This window comes from Actinia tenebrosa, unplaced genomic scaffold, assembly GCF_029948245.1.
Source record: "Actinia tenebrosa isolate PJP-AT-01 unplaced genomic scaffold, QUT_ActTen_1.0 PGA_scaffold14__42_contigs__length_11649687, whole genome shotgun sequence".
Lineage (NCBI taxonomy): Eukaryota > Metazoa > Cnidaria > Anthozoa > Actiniaria > Actiniidae > Actinia > Actinia tenebrosa.
The window spans coordinates 4,222,669-4,248,604 of NW_028292574.1; the positions used below are offsets into that span (position 1 = coordinate 4,222,669).

Consider the following 25,936-nt stretch of genomic DNA (forward strand, 5'->3'; position numbering starts at 1 on the left):
GAATTAATATTTCACTAGTTCTTTTGAACAATAGTTCTATTTATTAAATTCTCTAAGTAAGTTTTTCAAGTTCATTTAGTTAGTTAGCTGTAGGATCGAGTAGTGGAAGAATTCAAAATGACGATCAAGACGGATGAAGAAGAATCGCAACTTCAAATTGGGATTCGTTTGAGGGATCTATCTATGGTTCGGTCTGCTTTGAATGAAGGATGCGATCCGAACGAAGCCGGAATACACAGGTGGACAGCCTTACATGAGGCTGTTTCTAGTGGTAGCTCTTCTATAACCTTAGCTTTACTACGCAGAGGAGCGAATCCTAACTTCCAAGAGACCATTAACAATAGCACAGCTCTTCATATTGCTGCTGCTAACGGCAATGCCAAGATAATTCAAGTTCTTCTAGACAGTGGAGCTAACATTTCAGTAAAGAATGTTGAGGGAAAGACGCCAGAACATCTTGCTTCCTCTTCTTGTAAAGAGCTCTTAGAAAAAAAGCGTAAGTAATTGATAGCTTTTACTCAATCAATCTTAGTCAAAAAACAGCGTAGAAAATATATAAAATCGATATTAACAAAATATATTAAGCCTTCTAAGGTTTCTTGAACCACGCTCTTATTTTGGTATTTAAGGTATCGCGTTCATGATTCAATATCTTAGTCCTTATCATCATGTTTTAAATATTTTGGCTTAAGAATCAAGGCTGGATATTTAGTTTATTTACTAAGTGTAAATAATCTTGACGTTTTGTGATCTTATTTACTGTTCTGTTCTTGGCACTCATTTTTAAGACAAATGTTTATTTTAATGTTTAATGTTTATTATTTTTTTATTTTTTTAAAGCTTATGTTGTTTTTGAATCGAAAGATAAGAGCTAAAAACCCTAAAAAAATTTATTTCCTAAGTTCTTGAGTGACTAATTTTAATGAACATTTATTTCATAACTAAATACACTCCCAAAGGACCACGTTTTAAGCACCTTATTGTTTAAAATTCAATTAATATTTTCTTAAATTTCCTGTTGTTTTCGTGTTGTCAAGATAATAAAACAGTTGCTACAACATCTATTATAGTAAAAGCTTAGCAACTGCATAAATATCTGTCATGCAGTTCAAAACAAGTTATCTTAATTACTTCAAAAAAGCTCCATGTCTGTCTTTTTATCTGAACTAGGTATTTTACACAGATTATAAAAACTTGCTATGACAATTGTTCCTCTGAAATTTTTATCTTTCAATCTTACAGGTATTGAATATCTTATGAGGGGTGGAACTTCCCCTGGAAAACCACATTCTATACAGAAGGTAAGGAATGTAAATTTTTTACTTTAACTTTGATTATGTCAAAACAATTCATATTAAGAAAACAGTTATCGTAGATTGATAAGTTTTACACCGTAGTGAAAATAGGAACTTTAACTTTAGTTCCTATTTTCACTACCGTGTAAAACTTATCAATCTACGATAACTGTTTTATTAGAAACATCGACGCAGTCCACGCTAGTGTTTACTAGCCATCATCTACATATTAAGAAAATAGTCTTATTGAGTTGAAAAGCTTTAATGAAAGCAAAATTCATTTTTGATAATTTGTACTGTTTAATAAACGAGCAGGAGTGTTCTATCAGGATTTTATCAGAAAATCCAAGTTAAAGTTTATGCAAATGAAGACGAATATTTATCAGATATAAAATCACCTTCATGGTCATGATTTCTAGTGTGTTTCCTTCATGAATTATTAATGAGTTTTTGGAACAAAGATTCAAAGAGGTCCACCTACTCTTTACTTATTTCTTCAAAATTATCTTGCTCAAAATATGAAAGTAAAGTAACAATTTCATGCATGAAAAATTCCCATTTGTTTTTATGTTTAATTAATTTTTATTCCAATTCTGAGGTGTCTAGAAGGAGAGAGATTTAGTACTTGAAATTGTAAATAAATGACAGTGCAAGATGTTCAAAGATATTTCACAGTGATGACTCTATTTTATTTAACATTGGCATCAATTCTTCATCTTTTCTAGATGTATACACAGAATAAACAAGGTGCTACAGACCTCAATGGATCCATTAGCAATACAGAATCATTAGGTAAATACTCATTAAATAACCATTGACATTTAGCATGTATTATTACTTTCAATTCCTTATTATCTAAAATTGTCTAAAGGAAAGGTATGTTTTTGCTGGTGTGAGATGTGGGGGAGGGATAGGGCTGAGGATTCAGAGTGGAGGGTAATAAAAACCATACCTTACCTAAATGCTTATCTATTATTAACTTAAATTTGTATTATAGATTATAATGAAAATATTCAGCCAGGCCCTGGCGAAATACAAGTGTCTTTTGATTTCCTTAGTCGATACTCAGAACTCAAAATTAATATTTTGGACATCAGAGATATCAAACTTCCACCAGGTAAGAAAAGATGAATTGACATATTTTAAGATAATAGCCTTTCAAGCTTTTGAGCTATTTAGTTTTCTCGTTTTTATTGTCTTCCGCATTTCCATCTTTTTCTATAGCTTTCTATTTCTGCTTTAATGTACTTTATAAATTTTAAAGATTTCATAATAAACTTTATCTCTTTTCTTCATTTAGCTCACAACTTCACAACACTCTACGCAAAATGCTATCTCCTTCCTGACAAATACAAAGAAACTAAGCGAAAAACAAGCGAGCTTAGAATTGAGTTGTCAGAAGGCTCATCCTCTCGTAGTAGTAGCGCCAGCTCTCAAAGTTCCCAGAGTAGTACGGCAAGTACCTTGAGCATGTCGAGCATAGGGTCTGGAAAGCAAATGAGTGATAAGGTCAGGTCTGTGCTGAAGAAGAGACCTCATTTAAACTCAAAGAAGAATAAAGATGAAGGTAAAATAATAAAACTAAACACTTAGATACGTCCTGTAGTGCTGTTCTGTGCAACGTCGCTGGTGAGGAATTTTAGTGAGAATTGTGACCAATAATGAAACAACTCTTTGTGAGAATTTTTCACGCAACTTTGGATAGTAACAGTTATTGTGCAGAATAATTTTCGTAGTCAATAACAACCGATTTTTGATTGGCTGGCAGTATTATTTACGTCACAAACGGCTCACAAATTAAGTCTTTTTGCGCCAAAAATTTGCGTTGTTTCAAAGATTACTCTACTACGACTTTGCGAGCAACAGTTCAACCGTGAATCAAGGACCTGTGCCTTTTAGAAATAGAAAATGCGCGCATGTGCTTTGTGCAGTTTTAAAGTGGTGTTGGCAAAACTGAGAAGTGTTTTTCTTGAGTGTTCTAGTGTGCGCGCACGCTGCGTGCTCTCGTATGGCACGCACGTGCTGTATCAGAACGCGATATTTACAACAGTTATTTTATTCTACTCCCTCAAACCATTCGATTAATATTCATTCATTCTCTTTGTCATTCCAGTGGAATGCATGCTCCATACTGTCGCACGTGACACTGTTTGTCGAGCATCAGCAAGGATCGATGAAACTCTCTCATACAAAACTTCATCGTTAAAGAAACTAAACATGGCTGAGTGTCAGATTCACTTAAGCGTTTGCGGACGCAATCGTTATAGCGCTAAAGGCATCCCGGTAGCAGATGTCCTGATTCCATTGGCTGCTGCGCTCAAGAAACAAGAAGCTGAATGGTTTTCATTGGATTACAAGATTGACCTGCCTATGACACTTTGCCGTGAACGAAAAACATCTCAAATGAACCGCTCCTTTGAGCTAAAGGAAGGTAAGAGAAACAAGAGATGATAATTATACAAGATGACGCTGATTATAATCATGATGATGGCAACGTAAAGACTAATCTGTTGATTAAAGTGCAAATGAACCCATGAAGTAAATAGTTGATTGGTAAAATATTTCTTGATTTGAGTGATGCGTTTCTAAGTTATGAAGGTTTATACTTCCAATATGCTAATGAGTGTGACGTCTATTAAGGCTTAATTAAATATACAAAATCGAACTGGTTCATAGATACAGTATTTAAAAAGCATCATTATTTTGCTCATGGTTTACATGAAAGCTATTTAAAATTTTTATTTTCAAAATGGCCAGCATTTAGTATTACTAGTTACAACAAAAACACTCAAATACCTTACCTGACGTCATCATCATTAACATATTGGAAGTACAAACCTTCATAACTTAGAGACGCATCACTCAAATCAAGAAATATTTTACCAATCAACTATTTACTTTATGCAGAATCAGTACTGAATGTATTGTCAAAGGGTTCATTTGCACTTTAAAGGTTCTGCATCGTAATCATCAATAGTATCCAGTGTCTGGCTAGATGAAATGATAATTATGACTATTATGATGATGATAATGGATGATGATCATAGGGTTGGATGATGATGAAGATACTGGTGATGTTAATGATGATAAATGACGATTTTGATGAAGGATGATGGTGGTGGTAATGATGATGATGATGTTAATGATGATGATGATGATGATGACACCGGTAATGATGATGATGATAATCGTTACAAATGATTATGATTACAGATAATGCTAGTGCTGGTGATGGTGATTTTGGTGATGATAAGGATGGTAAATGTAATGGTAAATGATGATGATACTGGCGATTGCAGATGATGATTGCAGATGATGTTAATGATATTAATGATGACGATGCTGGCGACTGTAGATGATGGTGATGATAGTAACAATATATGATGGACAACTTAAGTACATTCTCACTCTTGTTCTATAGGAGGTTATTATACTGGACGAAGTCTAGCCTAGGACCAAGGCCTTTCATCAGAATCATTCACTGATAACCAGCAACAACCAGAAACAGTATTCAAACCCCCAGTCCAACCTTCAACCGCTGCAATCAAAAAGCACCACAAACATGCTTCAAAGACTGCAAGATTCCTCAAAGGCGAACTGAAGCTTTTTCGAGGCAAACATCAACACAATACTCGTTATAACAGATCCATGGAAGGCACCTTTGGGCAAGACGATTTGAATAATTCCATGACAAGCTCCATAGGACAATGCTATAGAGGTTCGCACAACAATTTATCAGTTTCCACTAAAACTGTTATGGATCGACAAATCAATGAACATTTTTCTGCATCAAGAAGCTGGCACTCTACAAAAAACGTAAACGAAGCCCGTCAAAACAACGGCTTTGATTCTAACCCAGATGAGGTCCAAGTTTTGAACCCAAAATATGAAAATATTTTCCAAGGTTCGGGCGAACAGGGTCGACCGTTGATGAAGTACAGCCGAGCTTTTGGAGAATCTGCGAGAAGGCAAAAATTTCCTGAAGATGATGTTGCAGTAGAAGATGTTGAGGAAGACTTTGATGTCTCCGAAAAACAAACTCCAGTAAATCAACTTTATAGGCCAAAAGCATATAGATATTAATTACATTTACTCTTTAAATCATTTTCAAATCTTGCCTTTTTAAATTATTTTCGTGAAGTTTGAGTTTTGAATATTCTTATAAAGAAAACTCATAAATAAAGCTTAGGTTGGGAAGTATTCCTGTCAAATTAGTTTATGTTTAAAAAGATCGGATAATTTCTATGTAAAAAAAAGAAGAATTCTCAAAAGCAAATTTCATACATGGTTTGTATATAAACAAGGTTTACTTTACAAAATTACATTTTGGGTTTGTAAAAGTTTGCGATTTATTCAGCTTGTACCAATATATCAAACATATGGAGACAATTTTCTTTCCCTTGGGGAAAAAGACCATAACAGCGTTAGTTTAGCGTGACTTGAGTCACAGAATTTCAATAGAATTTAAAAAAAAGTAGTTTATATATAAATAGCTTGTACATTATTTGAACTTCTTGTTTCGCATGAATATCGCATGATTACAATACCAGTTGTTAAGGAAGAAATGTTGGAAAGGGTTGTTTGTAAAAGTTTTAAAATAAAGTCTGGTTGAAATTGAATTTTAGTTCGCATTTTTATAGCGCAAAAATCTGGGTCAAAAATAAACCCCATGAAAAAGGATGGCATTATAAACAAACCACCTCAAGAAATACAAAGTAAGATTTCAACCAATCAGCGTGACGCTTGTCGGCTCGGCTTTGTTTACTTTACCTGGATTCAAAATGGCGGTCCTAGGAAAACGTAAATGCCAGAAAGAAATGCAAACGAATATATATATGTATAAAAGTAGCGCAATATGAATGAACATTTTTGAATGTTACTGCAATGTTCATAAACATGCGAACTTGCACGCCGAAAAAAATAATTTTTTTTTTTGCTTCTGCCAGTCAAAAATATGAAAGGTACCGAATGATTAGGTTTGATCGACAGCAGCGTAAAACCAACTTTCAGCGTGCACCTCGCAGACACAGAGTTCGCATGTTTATGAGAATTGTAGTAATGACATTCGTTCAACTATATGTGGAAATCTTGGTGCAACTGTAAAATCTCGGAAAACATTCTTATTTCTCCATCACACCAACAGACCTTTGGTCAATCATACATGAGTACAAGTGTTTGACTCTTGGTGGATGGCCATACAAGAATTTAAGAAAATTTTTTGAAATATAAAAAAAAGTTTTGTTTTTGCAAAATTTCAACATAAAATCACTAGTAATGAATATTGAAATAAAAATTATAGGATAAAGACTGCAATTTCGGTGTGAAAAACGTTTTTCGATCCGTGATCCGAAGTCCAGTCCAGTCCAGGCATGCCCGGTTCCTGAATTTCCAAGAATAAAAAATCTCTCAATATTCCGAATCTAAGAGACAAAAATCATTTTTTAGAAGTGTGGCGTGTATTTACTATACATTAGGAATATCCGTGCCCTTTCAAATGCTGAAAATTCGGGAGAATATTTTTTCATCTAAAATCCGGTTATACGACTTCCAATCCATCCGTTGTACACGATTCCTGATTTTTCAGAATCGCTTAATTGGAAGAGTCGAGAAAACATTTTATGTAATAGGGTTCTTTCCCACGCTTTACACAATATCACAGGTGCATCCACCGGCTTATAACTTAAAAAGAACAAGTTCTTTTCGTAGTGAGACTGGCAAACGCGTGATGGACACGCGTGCCAGCGCTCATATGTTTGGTTGTCTATTTACTTCCTTGAGCTTATTTGATCACTTTTGAAACACAGGTTTTTAATTTATCAAAAATTAAAACGTGTTCTTGTGTTTACTGTATATTGAAACCTCTCCTTACGGGCACCTCTACATTGAGGACACCTTTATATAGGACACACCTCTACATTATGGACAACGGGGGACTTTTCCTTACGGGCACCTCTATATTGAGGACACCTTTATATAGGAACACCTCTACATTACGGACAACGGCGGACATCTCCTTACGGACACCTCTATATTACGGACACCTCTATATTACGGACACCTCTATATTATGGACACCTCTATATTACGGACACCTCTATCATATAGATATAGGACACCAAAATTACAGACAATATTTATGTCCCGGCAAAATCACCATCATGTGCATTTTTTGTTAATCCGACCTCTATGTATTAAAGACACCTCTATAATACGGACAATTTTTTCTGGCTCTTTGGTGTCCGTATAGAAGCTCTACTTTACTTTTCTTTCTTTTCTTTTCTTTTCTTTTTTTTCCCCCGCTTTTTTTAAACGTATTTCGTACCTTTCCATTTGTTTCCCATACCCCTTCAACTTGACTGAGTTCGCTCCGTAGCTACTACGAGAACTGATTCTTTGTTTATCAAGATACAACAAAATAATTCGAAATGGCCATGCAAAGAAACAGGTGTCATTTCAAATTCTCTAATTTAAAATGTTTATACAATTTTATCTTCAAAAGTTTTTATTCAATTTTACTCTATTAAATGTGTATAGGTTCGCTTGTGGCCAATTGAGAGAACGAGCGAAAATTTAGAGCCAGTTTCTTCAACTGAGAATTTTCCAAAACAAGTTTCGGGAAATGAAACGCTGTTAGTCAAAGCGATTGTTTATACTGTGACTAAAGCTCTAAAGTTCTTAAATTTTAGAAATAAATGAAGATTCTGAGAGCTTTTTTTTCCCTGTTATTCAAAAATATGTTGTAAAATTCGCAGCAAAAGAATGGTTACTTACTTGAACGGCTGTGTTGAGTAAGTATTTAGCAGGTGCCGAAGATGTGCTAAAAAAGGAAAAATAAAAACAAAGCTAAGAAGTTCAACGATCAAAATTTGGTAAATTTTCTTTAGTAGTAAAACTTAAGTATGAACCGTGTTGTTAAGCATGTGAAGTCTTTACTGCATTTTCAAGGGAAAGTTCTGAAAAAATATTAATTTAAGAAGTAAGCGTGTAAGATGTTGTTTTCGTGTAATTATATGTATGAAAAACAAAAAATTCTTTGTGCGAACAGTTTGTTCACAGTAGATGACTGAAAATCGAATTGTTTGTCATTGTATTCCTGCCATTTTGCTTTTTTTGGACTATACTAAAGCTTTCATTCAAGCGAAGAAATATTGATATGATATTCGCCTGAAAATTGTTGCTTGAAGCCGATGATGAGCAAAGAGTGATATGATGAAAAGTCTTCTTCGCTTGCGGCGAAGAATCTTCTACGGGTGGAGCACACGTGTTAACAAGTAACATTTGCGAGATTCAATTCCGAACAATGACAGTAAAAGAACAGCAAAATAAACCAAAAACCACCTTGAAAAGTGCCCATTCATGACGACTTGTTTGGGGGAATTACTTAAAGAGGTGGTTTAATTGAAGATAGCACATTGGAGTCAACAGCAATTGTTTCGTCAAGTGATCTCAGGGAACATACCGTGGGAAGAATCTTTCATCATAAAGGAACAGATCTTTGGAAGTTTTGAGTTTGAAGTAACAAATTTGGTAGAACACCTGACAGTATTGTTCTTGTTGTACACAAACATCAAAATTAAGTTATGTTAATGGCGATTAATGTGACTGAGTTTGAATTCTGTTAAGTTTTAGAATGAGCAGTTGTCTTAGGTATCTTGTGGTACTTAGGCTATTTTATTTGCCTTTTCGCTAATATTTGATATGATTTGTTATATTCTTTTCAATCTTTCATTTTATTTATAATTTCGTTAAGTTTTCATATGCTTTCTATCACCATTCCAAATTTACCAAACTCATCGGTAATCTATACCGGACTTCCAGATCACATTACTTAACATTAAATTGCGCATGACTTGTCTAGCTCTTTTTTCCGAACAAACACGACCCACATGGGCCAGCGTGAGAAGAAAAATATAGTTATCAGAAAAACTTTTCTCAAACCGTTGGTCATAGCAAGGGGTTAATCATTTACGGTCAAGGGGCCGACTAGCCTCTCCCTTGGGCTTCGGCCGAGCTTCTTGATCAGTCACTGGATAGCGGTGTCGGGGTCGAAATCTCTGGTATAGTCGTAAATGCTTCGCGCTGCCATACTGTGCTTCAGCACAGGGTCTGGAGGTATGGTCCTAACGTTTTCTAAAAAATAAAATAATAATAGCTTTATTTAAGCGTTAATATATTTAGTTCATACAACTAATCGGAGACTTAAAAGTAATTATATCAAGTCGAATTTTAATTACAATCTGTTTTATTCTATTTTCTGTGAACTTTGTATTTGGCTACTACGATGTTTGGGCCCAGTTTTCTTTGCGCCCGCAGGCGAAGTTGAAAGAGTGAAAAAATATGGAGATCTGACAATGATTAAAGGATCATTCTTTTCGGAAAACTTCAAACTTTAAACTATTAAACTCTGATCAAAGGCAGATCGAATCGGAATTTAGATTAATAGTTAGGGAGGAAATTCAACTGCAGAAGCCCAAATGACCTTTGCTCTTCAAGAAAATGCTGTGTCCTCATTTATGTGTGTTATTTTATCTATCACCTTATTGCCAAATAGAACTAACAATTAATCAATAAAAAAAAAAATAGCTTCAATAAGGTGTCCGCTATTTTGAAGTCGCTAGATAATGATGGGGAAATCATATGACACAAATCAGTAATGATGAAAAGGTAAATTATACACCGTGAAAAGATGAAAAAACGTACTGACGTTTCGGACGCTAGTCCTTCGTCTGAGTCCGAAACATCAGTAAGTTTTTTCATCTTTTCACGGTGTATAATTTACCTTTTCATCATTACTGTTTCATTAGAAACACCGACGCAGCTCATACTAGTTTTTAACTAGTTATATCTTCTCATAACACAAATCAGTAAATTGGGAAACGAAGTCGTTGAAACAATCTCTTTTCTTTTAATTTAATTGAAGCCAAAGAGAGTAGAATACCTTCGGAATATCGAAGTGTGGTAATTCAATGATTGGGGCTTGAAATCGTTCGTTTACAAGTTTCGTGCTACGATAATCTACTGATCAAACGTTTTTATTTGTGCAATTGTTTCATAGATCAAAACACAACAATACACCACCTACCAAATTTGTCTTTCTCTTTCTCTTTACATTTGTAATTATTCATTCTGAACTAATTCTTATACAAATATTAATATATGAAATAATTAATCGGTTGCAGTTCAGGAAATAAAGTGAAAACGAACGAAACTCGTAGATAGAAGTTAAGAAAGTCAACCTCCGATACTAGTCATTAAACTATCAACTTTCATTCGGCTTTTCTAAATTACTCATAAAATTTTTGAATAGGAGATTAGAAATTTAATAAACTATCTCTGTGTGTGGCATAAGGATATCTTTTGTCCTCCTTTTTGAGAATGAAACTTTTTGGCGCCAAAAATCTTAAAAACGATGAACAAAGTCGTTTTCCCGCCTTTTCTTGGCAGGTTTTTGAAAGTCTGTTTTTTGACATAATTCAGTCGAGGCTTTTGCATATTTCTCAAGTTTTACGCTTTTATTTACTACTAAATTAAAAATGACTCGAATAGGAGTTGTTTTTATAATCTTAAAAAAGTTTGAATAATGGTAGAGTTTGCAAGGAGGTATAAAGACGACAAGACGCGGTTTTTTTGAGCAAAATGAAGTTTACTGTAGCACATGGGATTTCATAAACAAACCACATGCGACCTACAAAAGCCAAGAACAACAAGCACGTGGCAGCAATTAAAGATGAAAAGGGGTTTATTACCACCTAGCCTAGTGTGTGAATGAGTAATGAATGCCTTCTTCAACTGGCGTGTGCAAGTCAACCAGACATCACAAACACACAAAGAAGTAGTCTCTTACGATGCTCTTTTCTTCTCAAGTTATTCAAACTATCAGCAAGTTTAACACTTGGAGAATTAACAGTCAAAATGGGCTGTTTTACCAGCTAAATATCTTCACAGCGCCGTGGGAAAATGCTGGAAGAGTTTTCTTTTACATCTGTGAATGATTTATCTTGTTGGTGCCTTGTTAAACGTTTTTACTGGAGGCAAAGGTTGAACATTGACAAGAAGACCGCCATTTATACAGAAACCGTTACGACTGAAGAGTCACTTCACCAATCTTGCAGGTTAGTGAACTAGCTTATATATCTGTCTTACAAATCCCAAACGCTCGCCTAGTTCATATATTTTATTTGTTTCACTGAACATACGAATAAGATTACCTTTTAAAAAATTTCAAGGGACGAAGACGCGGTCAGAACGAACCCAGTATCGTTTGAAATTCATTCACGGTTTGAATTTTGAAAGTCGTTCTTTCATTTCACTTTCAAAGGGAGAAATTATTTATATTATTGATTACCCTTGGTTGTTTGTTTTCGCATTTTCACATTCGGTGTTTCAGATACTTTGAATAATATATGAAATGCAGATAGCCAGTGTTTTGTAATAATGTTACGTATTCGGCATTGGAAATGTTATTATATAACATTGAAAGCCTTCTACGATTACTTTGTGTTTATTTGTCTTTCATTTAGTTGATCTATCTACATTAAAACTTCAGTTTACTTCAGTTTATGAAATACAAATATCACTAATTATCATTGTTATTTTCGAGAATATGAACGACTCTCGGCACTTCGTTGCATTCGGCTTCATGCAGCAACCCATTTCTTATTTGCATCAACTAACTCGTCTAATCGAAACATGCATCGACTCGTTTCCTATTTGAAGCAACGCGTGTAACATGAGGCAACTCGTTTCTTCTTTACATCAAGTCGTTTTATTTGAAGCAAATTGTCTCTTATTTGAAGCGAATCGTCAGTGTAACATGCACCACCTTTCTTATTAGTGAAAGCAACCCTTTTGACATGCAGCAACTCGTTTCTTGCTTATAGCAACTGTTCTAAAATATAAAAATTAGAAAAGAAGAGAAAAGAAAAGGAAAATGAACGAAAACAAAGACAGATAAACAAAAAGACAGAAAGACAGAAAGAAAGAAAGAAAGAAAGAAAGAAAGAAAGAAAGAAAGAAAGAAAGAAAGAAAGAAAGAAAGAAAAAGAAGGAAGGAAGGAAGAAAAAGACACCAATTTGGTGCTAGAAATACAAATATATCCAGTACTTAACTATTTCATGATTGGCTAATAAAACAATAGCTTCCCATATGTTTTGATACGCCTTCACTCGCCTGATTTATTTGCACCAATCAAATAAAAGATCAATTCGCTGTGCATTCTGGTACTAAAATATAAAATGATCGATTTTGAGCTATTTTTGTCGTCTTCTTTTCCACTGAAGACGATGTGTATTATATAAAAGTTATTTTAAAATGACGTGTAATTCTAGGATTTTCAGTCACTGATTGGTAACCATCAGCAGACAAGAGCGCGGACAACATTAGTTTTACTTTTATAATATTTATTAATTATGATTATTTTTTGAAGAAATGAATTTAAGATGCAATTTTTTTCTGGAGACGGTGTAATCAACTGGAAAGAGTTTTTTAAAAATCTAATCTTAGATTTTTTATTGGTTTTGGTATCCACCCATATCAGACAACAAAGGCGCGGGTATATACCCCTTGTTATTATTCATAATAGGATGATTAGGATGAAGAATTAAGTTAAGTAGAAGCAGGGAAAAATGTCACGAGCAGATGGAGAAATAAAATTATAGTGGTAGCGAAGAGGACAAGATAAATGATTCCCTGAAGGCAGAGAAAAGGCAATAGTGATGGAAGGAGTGAGTATTAGCCAAGTTAAAAAGAAGAACCGTGTATTTATTATAAAGTCGCATTGGTTTATGTAGGTAGGGCTGGGTTAATGAAGTCAATACATATATATAATATATATGATTAAAAACGGAAATGATTGGGAGCCAAAAGCGCCTAGAGAATAAATAAAGTAATATCAAAATATGGACAACACCAAATGGAACTTAAATAATGAAAAGAGTGAGAAAGCAGAGAGAAAGATAGAGAAAGAAAGAACGAAGGTAGGAGAGAGGACATATAAACGTTGATAAAGAGTATGACAGGAATCGAGAGAGAAACAAGAACACGGAACAAAGCGAATCCAAAATGGCAATGTACCGTAGAGCTAATGAAATAGTTAGCGTCATCAAAGCGCTTTGTGGTCATCTAGTAGACACAATACACCTTTTCACCGACTGACTCGACAGAAACACGGCATGTCGATTCTGGACTTGTTCCAAAACGTTTCAAAACCGTGACCTAGGTTCTACAATATAAAGCATGCCTAAAGCTATGTTTGCTAAAGGGACTTGATATCTCACAATAAGTATAGCAATAATGTTTTTGAACATTTTGAGTCATTAGAATTTGCCCTGAAGCTTTGCACGTCTCACACACTGAAACGCCTAACAGTCTGCTTTCTTTAGCAACAAATGCTTAATACTGAACCATGTGGTTATAAGCTTTAAAAACTCTTATTGTTAACGCTTATGCGAGGGTTTGTAAACCAAGGCGGTCGTGAGAGCCCATTGTTGTGGTAAAGGCGGGATATTAAGGTTGTTGGCTGAACATCTATCGACGGAAATGTGTGCCAAAGAATTGGTTAGAGGCAAGGATGAAAGTTGTGGTTAATATTGATTGAAATGACGTTGCGGTAACGATGATGTATGGTTTTGTGGTTGTGTTGTAAAGGTGATTTTTAGAGGTCAACAGTGATCATTATGAAATGCGGTAAGTCACTTGGATAGTGATTAAAAAATTCGATTGACGCTCATAAGCAACGACCATTAAAAGTGGTCAGCTTATCTTTAAGACCCTGTTGGAGGAAACAGTGGATGGATGGAATTGAAAGAACAAATAAATGAATGACTGAATAATTGAATGAGTGAACAAAGAAACAAATAATGGGTGGATGGATGGATGGATGGATGGATGGATGGATGGATGGGTGGATGGATGGATGGATGGATGGATGGATGGATGGATGGATGGATGGATGGATGGATGGATGGATGGATGGATGGATGGATAAATAGATAGAACAGAAAAAAATCACTGACACAAAACCAGAAAAGAAAAGCAAGCTATAAAAGGACAAAATGAAAATCAAACAACTTCCTGATACTCTAATAGTACTCTAATAATATCCAAAACTTGACATATATCCACAGTCCGACAAGACCATTGACTTTGGCAGTCCCATAATTACAGCATTGCTGTCACACTCCAGTGCCATTAAATAAAATAAAGCCTCTGGCTGTTGATACACGTTAACGAAAGTTAGATCCAGTCTGATATTACCGACTTTAACTTCTGAAAAACAAGAACACTGTTCAAAGTCATATATAAGTGACGTAATCTAAGTTTCTAATTAGGAAGGATATTAAACTAATGAGTGATTTCAATACATGATAAAGTGAAAAAGGTGCGTTGCTTTAAAATCAAGGCAATCTATGCATTGAGCGACCTCGGTAGAGCTGAAACTCTGAAAAAGATACAATATTAATTCAAGTGGTGATGGTTGAATTATTTTGAAGTTACTTGAAGATGTAATATAGGCTAGCAGTGAAATAATTAGTAGATTTCTTTTGTTCTAGATCCGGTATTAGGCCATTATAATTTTTATGCCTCATTTCTGGAAGGATTTAAAAGGAAGCGAGCGGTCATACTAATTCGTACTAGGCCGCGAGTTATCGTACGTAAGTAAGTGAAGGTAATCCAAGGTAGGTGTAAGGCTAGAAAAAATTCAGCTTTTTCGGTGCTGTTTCATAAACAAATGTTTGTAGATTCTCTTGCACTTTTGCATTCATCTGAACTGGTTATATTGTATAGTCAATTAATGCAGTCAAACAAGGCTTTGATCAAGATTGGCCAAAACAAGCGATTACTGGATCAGTGTCTTTGTTATATTCGCCATTGTATTCACCACGTTTCGCTTCAAGTGATTTTGCAATTTGAATAACAATGTGAAATCCATGGAAATGATGTACAAGAATGATTTAAGAATTGGCTCCTCGAATCGACACAACTAACGTACATCAGCTCGTACCGTGTTCTATACGTGAATATATTCATTGACAGCAAAAAATAATTGAATTGTGGAGTACTTAATGATAGCGTAAACTCAGACCCAGTTTTAAGAAGTTGTATACGCCACAACGATGTAGAGAGACCACAGCTACAAAGAAATAATAACAATATCAGAAAGAAATCTTGAAACGGTGATATCAATGTCTGTCAAGACGAAAAGGACGACCACTACACTAAAAATACACGTTAAAGGTAAACAAATTACAGCAATATTCCTGGTACTTTAACTTTAGAATGAAATAATACGATTTCGAGTGCCTTTATAGCTTTGAGTTCCAGTAAAATTGTACTCAATGCTCTTACTGGCTTGCTTTTTGTATTTATTTTTTAGACTTGAGTTTTAATGCTTCAAAGAATTGACATTTTTCTACTTGAATTTTGTCTTAATTTATTTAAGAATCAAATAAAATTTGAGCATTTAAACTAGTGTAGTTACGGGCGGATTTCTTGATTTACTTCGATGGCTGAAAGTTTGACTCAATTAGACAAGTATATAAAAAAGACAAGATTACTATTCGTATTGCAGTTGAATACCCTCGCTGTGTAGTTGGTTTAACTCGTTCAAGGCGTAAAAAAACAGCTGCTTTTATGACGAACCTCTCGTTTTGACTGTAACGCGCAAACGTACTCTTCGAATTGCGTCCCCTTGACTTTAATTCTACCAACAATATTCCAAAATAAGTTTAAACTAAACTCATTTTAAAACATAGAGGTGTTTTAAGATAGTTTTTAGCGTATTTAAGAGTATTTTCTAGGATTCTGTTTTTAGTACGTGAGTTGGAGTATTTTTTTAGACAGAGCGAAAACAATAGACATTTACTCTGACAGCGCCGTTTCTTTGGTCAAGATCATGGAAATAAATACTAGAGCAATATCGAAGTTGCTGGCTCCCAGTTGGGTGCTCTAAAAACAATCTTTCTTTCAAGAAACACAGAAAGAATAGTGAATAACGTATACTTATTGTATTGTTCTACGAGACGATTCATCGTTGCGCTTGGAAAGATCATTTTCGAGAGAAATCGCGCTCAAAACAGCTGTCCTAAAGTCAAAGTTTTCAACTAAAATTCTACAAATCTGTTATAAAGCTTTGCCTATAAACAACAGCTCCAAAATTACGCTTCCTGTAATTTCAAAAGGCGAACAGTGAGAAAATTTGCTTGAAGTTGGAAGTCTTTTACTGAGTTCAAATTATTTCGCTCTAATTAGGCTAATTTCAAGCATTTCTCTCAAGTTATATCTTATTATAAAAACTTGGATTTACAATATTTCAAAGTGATCAGTTCTTTGTCTTTTCTTCTTGGAGCCATTACGAAGTATAATGCCTTCTCTGATGGCTGTAATCCTTCTTCAAACAAAGTTATTTGGATTTTGAGTGGATGGTATTAGTTGAAGTGCTTTTGGTGGTCAATGTTGGAGCATTGAATAGAAAAAGCTTCGCCAGTTTAAACTTTGAGTTCTCTCTCTTTTAGAGACGCTCGCCCGCAAAATTAGGAACAAACTGTTGCATTGCTTAGCGATACTAGCAACATAAAGCATTTTTTAAATAAACACTACCTAAACGCACAAATGAAGAATGACTATAAGACGAATAGTAACTATATAATTGTCTTCTTTATTTTTCTCCTCAAAAATTCTCTCATTCAATATTAACAAAACCTATTTTTCTCTCCAAAAATTCACTCATTTAAACAAAACCTCAAAGCTTCAAAACTTGCATTAGAAAGAAGCGTCGGGCAAGAATCCGTCTTTAATTATCTGACAACACAAATTTTCAGTAGCAAACATAATATGTTTTCAAGCGCTTCTTCAAATGCTTGCAGCAATAGATTTTCGTCTAAAGATTAGCAGCTGGAAGATGATTGAAATTAGAATCGCTTCAAGCGAGAACATCCCTTTCATTTCCGTCAGAGAAATAATTACGGAATTTAGTCTTTCTATTATTTAAATCGTTATGTAATTTAAAATTTTTCTTTATTATTTAAACACAGTCGGGTTTTTTTTTTCGTTGTCGCGAGAAAAAAAAAAAAAAAAAAAAAAAAAAAAAAAAAGAGGAAAAAAAAAGAGAGAAAAAAAAAATTCCTTCTTGGCTTTAAAATTTATGAGATTTCGAAAATCGCGGGAAAATTTTGTTTTCGATTGATGAACTTCTTAATTAATAGATGATAAGAAAAATGAAACTAATATCAGAGAGTGTTGCCACAAGAAGAGATGCTGGTGATAAACATTGGGGGGGGGGGGGGGGGGGGCAGAAGGGAATGAACAATTAACCAAGAAATAAAGAAGTGGAAGAAAATGCAGAAGACGAAAGAAAAGGAAAGAAAAAAGAAAAAGAAAGGAAAGAGAAAAAAGGAGTGAAAAGTATGAAGGAATGAAGCTAATTAGAATGAATTAATGGATGGATGGACGGACGGACGGACGGACGGACGGACGGATGGATGGGCTAACTAGAATGGATGGATGGATGGATGGATGGATGGATGGATGGATGGATGGATGGATGGATGGATGGATGGATGGATGGATGGATGGATGGATGGATGGATGGAAGAGGTATTATTACAAAGGCACTCTACTTAATCAGTAACAACACAAAAATCCGATCGTATAGTTTTATTGATGTGTACTTCAAACAAGATTTATAGCGCCTAGTGACTTGTTTTATACTGAGCGTTAATGATAGAACAGATGCCGATAATGATATCAATACCATAACGATACTGGACTGAGAGTAGAATGATATATTGTCTATCAATCCTTCGCTATTCTTTTCAAAATTGCTTTTAACTTGATTTGTTTTTCAATTTGTTTTAAGTTTCTTTTCCTCCCGAAATCTTTACTTTCTTGCTCGTTTAGATAAGTAGTTTTGTTCGTATCATTCAGTAAAAAAGTGGCTGCACTCTTGAGTGTCGTTTAATATCGTGAAAGTTGTTTAATCAAAGGTAGATGGTCTAGAGTGTGTACCAGATATGTTTTTTATTAAGGAATATATAAAACACACGCGCATCTGTACCGTGATATAAACAAGCTGGGAGCTGTAGAGCACGAGAAAAGCAAGCATAGGAACACGAGACGTAGCCAAGCGTTTCTTTCTCTTTTCGAGTGCTCTACAGTTCCCAGAGTGTTTACATCAATACAGAGACATAAGCAACTGTTTTATTTTGCTTTTATAAAATGTTTTTGAACTAATTTGGTGGTGGGTGGGCGGTCCAGGGCGTGCACCGGTTTGTTCTATAACCTTACATAGGTGGTCCAACCATGTTACGTTCAAAGGGAACTCCTGCAATCAGCTTGAGGCTGAACTAGATTTGCCTAAAATAGACGCTTGGCTGGCGTCACTTCCTGTTCGTCTCCTGTAATTACTGTTTATAGTGTCCTCCTTCACAGGCCTTCAATTACATTACTCTTGTATTAAGAAACCAGAAACATCAATACTGGTGAGAAATGAGCCTATTTATAACAATGATATTCGGCTTTGTTTTCCATATCAAATTCCCACGCCAATGCAGTTGCCAGTCGATGATATGATACATCCATGAGGTCCATAAACAAAAAGCAGAAAACTTCCAATGGCATTCCTCTTACTTTACGAGCAATATTTCATTGTCTTCTTTCTTTCTTTTTTTCTTTATTTGCACTCATGATATATACTTCATACTTTACAATAACAAAATAGATGATAAATCAACAAGTAAAATATAGATAGTGAGAAAAATAATTATGAGGTGCTGGGGAGCTGAAGTAACAAAAGTTTTCGAAGCCAGCTCCCCATCATTCACTTATAAATGACAATATTAAATATGATATACAGATACGTGAATTGCTTAGTAGTAAAATGAAAGAGATATACAGAATTAGTCATATGAATCCAAACAGTTATTTTTCAAAGTTTTAGAAAACAGTGATCGTGAGCTTTAAAGTCCAGAAAAAACATTTTTCATATTCTCTTTTCCAAACCTTCTCATCATTTATCAAAGACGAGTTTAAACCGAGTAAACTCCGAAAAACTACGCGAACTCACCTGTCACCGAACTCAACCGATGATGAGCGGATTAGGATCTTATCTCAACATTTTGAGGAAAAATGACCAAGCTATATTTAACCAATTAAAAATTTTATGGAAGAAAATGTTAAAACTTCCTGCAATCGCACTAGAATGGGGGGAAAATTACGCTCGTTTTTCCGCATGAAAACATCTCTTGTGCCAATGTTTATTAGCTTTTTTGAAATTTAACTTGTTTGAATAGATATTGTAATCTTTGCAACTTTTGAATTTTCGCGAGTAGATGTTAATGTCGTAGTGGAAGTCATTTGAATCCAACCTGTTTCGGGAAACGTAGAAGCAATCGCCAAATTTTCAACATTTTAATCATATCTCTAAATTATCATTCATTAGCAAAACTAATATGAAGGCAATTTTGAGCTGTTTTCTCTAAACTGATCCTAACAGGGAAAAATCTGTTTGTTCCGACTGCCCGATGTATTTACCTTAGGCCCGCGAAAATATTCCTTCGTAGCAAACACAGAATCAATGCCATAATTGAATTTTCTCCTTATAATGAAATCAATACCTTCAACGGAGATTTTCTTTGAGAAGTTTTCTTTTTTCTTCAGCTGAATGTCGCAGAGCTCTATTTTCTTTCGCTACAATTAATTTTTAAGCGCGCTAATTAATTTTGTACTATTATGTAAACTCCATCCGACCTTTGACGTGAGTTTCGGAGATTGGTTTGCGCGTTTAATCAAGGCATTATGATCGTAGCCAACACAATATTTACTTAACTTCACTTCTCTCGGTTTGTATTCATTAATTTTTAAATTAACGTATCTTGAGACAACAATTCGTACGATTCAAAATGAGAACTTTTGCTTTAAAACGTTTTGGCGAAGAGATGAAAGAATCGCGCTTGGTTTTTAAGTCATCTTTTTTTCTAATCCACTGGATTAGGAAAGCATGTTTTTTAGCGTAGATAGTAACAAAGAATATTTTCGACGGCTCACTTCCGTTGATTCAGTCAAGGATTCCGGATTAAAGAGTTTTGCAACCAAGCAACAAAAGGTTAGCTTGGAGTGAATTCAATCCGCGCGCTATTGTTTAGTTCCATGTCCAGGCTTCTATAGTTTCATAAAACATCAAGTCTCAAGTTACACCCCAACTAAGAGGTCGAGCATGGGAAGCATTGCCAGTAACTGATTTTCTCTCTATGCTTTGACAACTCAGGATCATTGAATGATTACCTTAGAACAGCCACAACGAAACCGCATGCTTCGAGCTAGAGGCAGTCAGTTGTCAAAAAGGAGTGCAGTTTGAAGAAAAAATAAAGGTAAGCTTAAACGTTTTATAAAGTAGTGAGAGAAACCACTAGAGTAAGGAATAGAGAAGTAGTGCGCTGTCAAAACATCGATTCTATTTGTACTGCCAAGCACGCAGCCAGCCACAGTTCGACCCATCACTGTCCGCGAACAATTGGAGATGATTTATTCACAATTACTCTCATTGCTTCTATTGTTTTCGCTCATTAACTTAAAATAACTTTTTCTCGAGGCTAATTTAAGTATTTTTGGTACAAACTTGGGTTATATTTTTGACATTTAAAGCAATTACGCAAGTGAGGTTACTTTGTCAAAATCTTCGCTTGCTTTGTGGTCGATCATCGATCGATGGTTACTAAAAGTATGTAGTTTATTTTTTGGAGTTTATAAAGTGTCCGCGTCTCATCTAGTCCTCCGCCTCTCCGTATGACTTCTCGTATTTTCCAAATCAAATATCCTGCTAGGCAGTAATGAAAATAAATCCAGTACACACACTTAACAAAATCGTTGCCTTCTTCTGGTTTCTCTGCAATGTCCATGCGTGGACTAGCTCTGCAGAGACTTGTTTAACTTGATATTACAAAAATAGCCGCATCAGAACTTGATAATAAAGATAGATTTAGAAAGATACCAAGATCAATTCGCTCGCTTTCTACGTAATAGAGACCGATGATTTTGGAGAAAGAAATAAGATTAGTATACAAGATACTTGTTGGATTATGACTGAAGACTTTGAAATTTAGATGTTCTTGCTCCAAGTTTTGTGAGTTAGAAATAGATTGATGGTCTTACGATAAAGCACTTCGCAAAACTTCTAGTTTTCCAATTTATTAATGAATTATATGAAAGACTAAATTAATAAGCTGATTAAAGACTGACTATGAGATAAGGAAAATAGATACCTATTTAAAAAGGAGTTATAAATCAAATTACATTTTGCACTTATTACATGACCAAGTTGCCGGGAAACGAAAACGCTGTTTACTCTAAGGTATTAGTATTCTTCTAAAGTTAATTTGAATATTTCTGAGGCAGTCTTTTTAGTTTGATAAAAAGTCTAAGGATTATCTATGCGGGATTTTCTATAGAGCTCTAAATAGACCGTGGGGGTCAAAAGGGCTAGATTTTCACTTAACACTAAGAAGGAACGTCCTTGATGGTAGAAGTCATCAGACAGTACAATGTTGTAGGATTATAACAATCACGAACTAGTAGCTGTCATCGACGCCCTGTAATCAAACAATGTCTTATTTTCCTGGGTTAATGGCCGAGATATTCGTCTTCGTCTAGTCGGTTGTCGTGGAGCTTTGTTCAAAATGACATTACGAGTTCTGAGTTGAATGGCGTTCGCGATCAGAGTCACAAGACAAGCCAAAAAAAATGTCAGGTGTGAGTCTCCCTTTGTCTTCGAGAGCGTAAATCCGTAAAATGGCTGTCAAAGTGTGAGCGAAACCCTTGAACTCTTCTGTCTTGTACAAACAAGTCCCTGTAGAAAGATTCGTATGTAGTATTTATTACAAAAATGTCTTGCGCGTTTGTGGTTTCAAACTGTCCTAAATTACTCGTATGAATCCAGAACATGACATGGTGAAAATAAAGTTATAAGCAAAGTAACATCAAATATTCCCCTTCCTCCCTCCCCTCCCCTCCCTACAATTTACAATTAACTCACCGAAAATTTCATGGAAATTTAGACTTAAACGATTAGCAATGAAAATAAACTCTCTACAAGAAACGGCCTGTCCCGCTCGGCTTGTCCTGTCGGTCCTGTCGTGTTGGCCAGCTTAATCTTTCAAAATCCAAAGCCTAGAATTTGATCCAAAAATCATTTCTCACGACATAATTAACGTCAGGTTCTAAACTGTCGTGTACCATAGGTTTATGCTTCTGTTTGGAGTTCATTTGGCATATGGTCTTAAGCTCATAGTCAAGTCATGTCTTTGTATGGGTCAATAAAAACATGTTATCAGTGTTGTACCAATGACCAATGATGTTATAATATGTCCTAGATATATCAAAAATAAGTTCTCTAATTGAGTTGCTAAAACAACAACATCTTAATACGACTGACAGGCCCGGCCAGGAAACCACAACGATCTTAATAGATTACAATTCCCTTGGATAAACAAAAGGAAAAGGCATTACTGTATTTCTTTTTCAAAATTCCGGTGCTGAATACACGTGGAAAACGTGCAATACCGTGACCGTGAAACGGATTTCTGAACCCACCATTATGATTGAATGATGTAGATATTCTCGGGTTTTGATTGATTCGAAAGGGAAGCCATGCCATGCCTTATTATTAGCCGTGCCATGACTTAGATCAACCCAGAGGTTGTTTCAGGGATCGATCTGTGAGTTAGAACCATGCACTGACTTAGATCAGCCCAGAGATTGTTTCAGGGTTTGATCTGTGAGTTAGCCATGCCTTGACTTAGATCAGCCCAGTGGTTGTTTCAGGGTTTTCGTTAAAGTTTGCTGATACAATATACACCAAAACTGTTAGATGTTTTAGTGAGGTGTGGTTGTAATTAAGTGCTATGTGGTTCGTGGTGGAGCCAAGAGGAAGGATAAAATAAAAAACCGCCGCGACTTGCGGAAGAGGAAATGCGCAAACAAACAATTCAAAAACCTCAATCCTTCTTCCTAACGTTAATAAGGTGCTGAAGACCAGTCTGTCTTGTTACCGTAGCGCTAGCCGCAATAGACCATTTTCGACGTTCCAAATTACCGCTGTGTTCCAAATTACCTTGATTACAGACTCAATTTCTCAGGGTTAGTCTCGTATCAGTGTCTAAATATTCACAAATTCCAACAGTAAAGTAAAGAATGCACCACTTCAAAAATACAAACACTTTTAAATTCAACGGATTTTCACTGAATGGAACACATGAATATGCTACACAACATAGAGGCTAGCCCTGAGCAATAGATAACTCGAAATTGGAGTACGGACAGCGCGGGTGGCGTACGTTGCTAATGCGCGGCAGCTGCTTTCATCACACATGGTCATGGGTGCGATCCCTGGATTTGGGGTCGTATGTGAGTAGAGTTATTTGCTGGTTTTCTCCTGTGCTTCAAGTCTTTTCTCCGGGTTCTCAGGTTTTCCTCATTTCGCGCTAGACTATGTTTTAACTTCTAAATCAGTCTAATATGAGGGTCAGAGGTTTGCTAGCCACGCTTGTGATGGCCTAATTAATGTAAAACTAGCTTTTATAGCTTAATTGTTTTTTTTCCCATCGGTAAAAAAAGTTATTATTATTAGTAGTATAAAATGCTGCGCTCACAATACAAGAACGAAAAAATATTCCACTAGTTTTTCCTTGTTCTAATAACATTGAAATACCCCAAGTCTGCCATTGAGCTAGTTTGATGTGAAATATGGCGAATATCGTGTCAGTAAGAATAATTAAAGAGTCTGATTCAATCATAAAAGAGAGGACGAGAGAGATGAGTGACAATACACGACCGGTTCACTCCACACCCTAAGTGTTCGCCCTCACGCATCACATCACCCATGTAGATTACTGTACCTCTGGATCGAGACGCTAGACTTTGAAGGGAATAGGCATCTTTAGCTAGGCATAATGTTTTCGCATTTCAGACCACGTAACATTCTCTTGAGAAGAAGATTCTTTATTTGAGTTGTATCCATATTCATATGTTTTCTTATGTCAAACTGTTAAACAAAGAAAGGATACTCTAGGGAATGACACGTGGTCTGTAATGGGAAAACATTACGCCCAAGGGAGGTAAAGTAGTCTAATATCATTGTCAAGGCGCTAGACTTTACTCTTGTGTGAGCGCTTTAATTTTATTTCCTGCGACCTCGACCAGCCAGACGTCTGGGTTTTCGGCTTCCGTCAAAATTCAAAAATTCAGAGCATAACTAACTAACTAACTAACTAACATAAAAATGAATTGGAATTTATTTATAGCGTGTTTATGTTTTGTAGAGAGAGGAAACCGAAAAACCCGGAGTAAAATTTTCATATCCGGAGAGATTTAACAAAAGAACAAAGGTATTTGCCCTCAAAACTGATACACGAAAGGCAAAAAACAAAAAGAAACAAAAAAAAAAAAAAAAACAAAAAAAAAAAAAAAAAAAAAAACCATCAACAACAAATAACACCCACCAAACAAACAAAAAACAAACAAACAAACAACAACAACAAAAAAACAACATTTAACTTCTCAAAAATTATCGATTAAAAAAATTATTCATATGATATAAGTATGGTGTTTCGTTCATTGATTTGGCCGCCAACTCGTATTGTCGATCGAGCGAGTTAAACATTGCTTTTATCTTATCGCCTACAGTTAAGCTTAATAGCAAATATCGCTTTTTATTCATGCTAATACCGATTAAACTTCGATCTAAAGTCTTTATAGCCGGTTTTATTGAATAACCACTTTCCCCGACCTTGGTTATTCGAGGAAATGTTTTTAATATACCCTGAGGATAGAGCACGCGATCGATTGTTATGAAACTAATCTTAGGCTGCGTTTACGCGGTACCAAACGAATTTTTAACTGGCCAAAAAGTAGCACGTTAAAGGGGTTCCGTTTACACTGGACGGAGGACATTATCTTGGCCTTGAATTTTCTTAAAAAATTAATTGTTTATGTTTTCCGATTTTATTTTCACCATTAACTTTTTTCTAAATTGGGCTCCCTGTGGCTATTCAATCAAAAATTCGACTATAATTTCGTGAGATCACTGTTCATCCAATCAGGATGTTCAGACACGGTGACGTAACGGGCACGGCACGGCCCAGCACCAGGAAAACAATTGATCACTTCCTAAAGCGTCAGTTCGGGTTAGTACTATTTCTGTGCTTCTTCAATGCTCATTGTGCGCATGTGTAGATATCTGAAAACCATTCTATTGCCTCCCACATGGACCAGCGTGAGAAGAAGAACTTAGTCATCAGAGAACTATTTCTCTCTGTTTTTTCCTATTTTCTTAATCTGTTGAAGTACTTTGTGTGGTTGGCTAGGAATGAGTATTGCTTTGAAGGTACTCTCCCTGTTGCCTCTGTGGTTAAAGCAAAGGTTGTGAAACGACTTAATATCCATCTGCTCTGTTACTCTAAACGTTCGGTTAGTCGAAAATCAAGGCGTTTTTTCAACAGATCCTGGAATGTTTTGGGAAAGTTTTCTCCGGATATTACTGTTATAACCTGGTCAGCCTAAAAGTAGTTTTCTTTGTCTTCTTTTCACTTGTACTTGTGTAACGTTTATGCAAGGGAAAACGTTGTGTTCGCTTGAATATACCTATGAAGTG

The 25,936-nt window shown here is 35.4% G+C and overlaps 2 protein-coding genes and 1 long non-coding RNA gene across 5 annotated transcripts in view; 2 read left to right on the plus strand and 1 right to left on the minus strand.

Moving 5' to 3' along the window:
• The first annotated feature begins 34 nt into the window (after positions 1-34).
• Positions 35-5,914, plus strand: LOC116298040 (uncharacterized). Its single transcript, XM_031706382.2, has 7 exons — positions 35-496; positions 1,243-1,301; positions 2,021-2,087; positions 2,293-2,412; positions 2,596-2,862; positions 3,409-3,726; positions 4,717-5,914. Exons 1-7 carry the CDS (start codon positions 118-120, stop codon positions 4,746-4,748), a joined length of 1,242 nt encoding a protein of 413 aa, XP_031562242.2. The 5' UTR covers positions 35-117; the 3' UTR covers positions 4,749-5,914.
• Positions 1,963-20,116, minus strand: LOC116298041 (uncharacterized). Its single transcript, XR_004197295.2, has 4 exons — positions 19,908-20,116; positions 9,265-9,425; positions 8,067-8,112; positions 1,963-2,781 (listed from the first exon to the last, which is right to left on the minus strand). It is a non-coding gene; the product is annotated as an uncharacterized LOC116298041 (long non-coding RNA).
• Positions 11,055-25,936, plus strand: part of LOC116298039 (uncharacterized) — a 29,172-nt gene continuing 14,290 nt past the window's right edge. The window contains exons 1-2 of one of the 3 annotated variants that reach the window (XM_031706380.2): positions 11,055-11,407; positions 20,558-20,660. The gene's annotated coding sequence lies outside the window, so the exon portion shown is untranslated. Of the gene's footprint in view, positions 11,408-14,706; positions 15,532-20,178; positions 20,396-20,557; positions 20,661-25,936 lie in introns of those variants that run through there. The other 2 variants (XM_031706378.2, XM_031706379.2) reach the window with 2 other exon arrangements.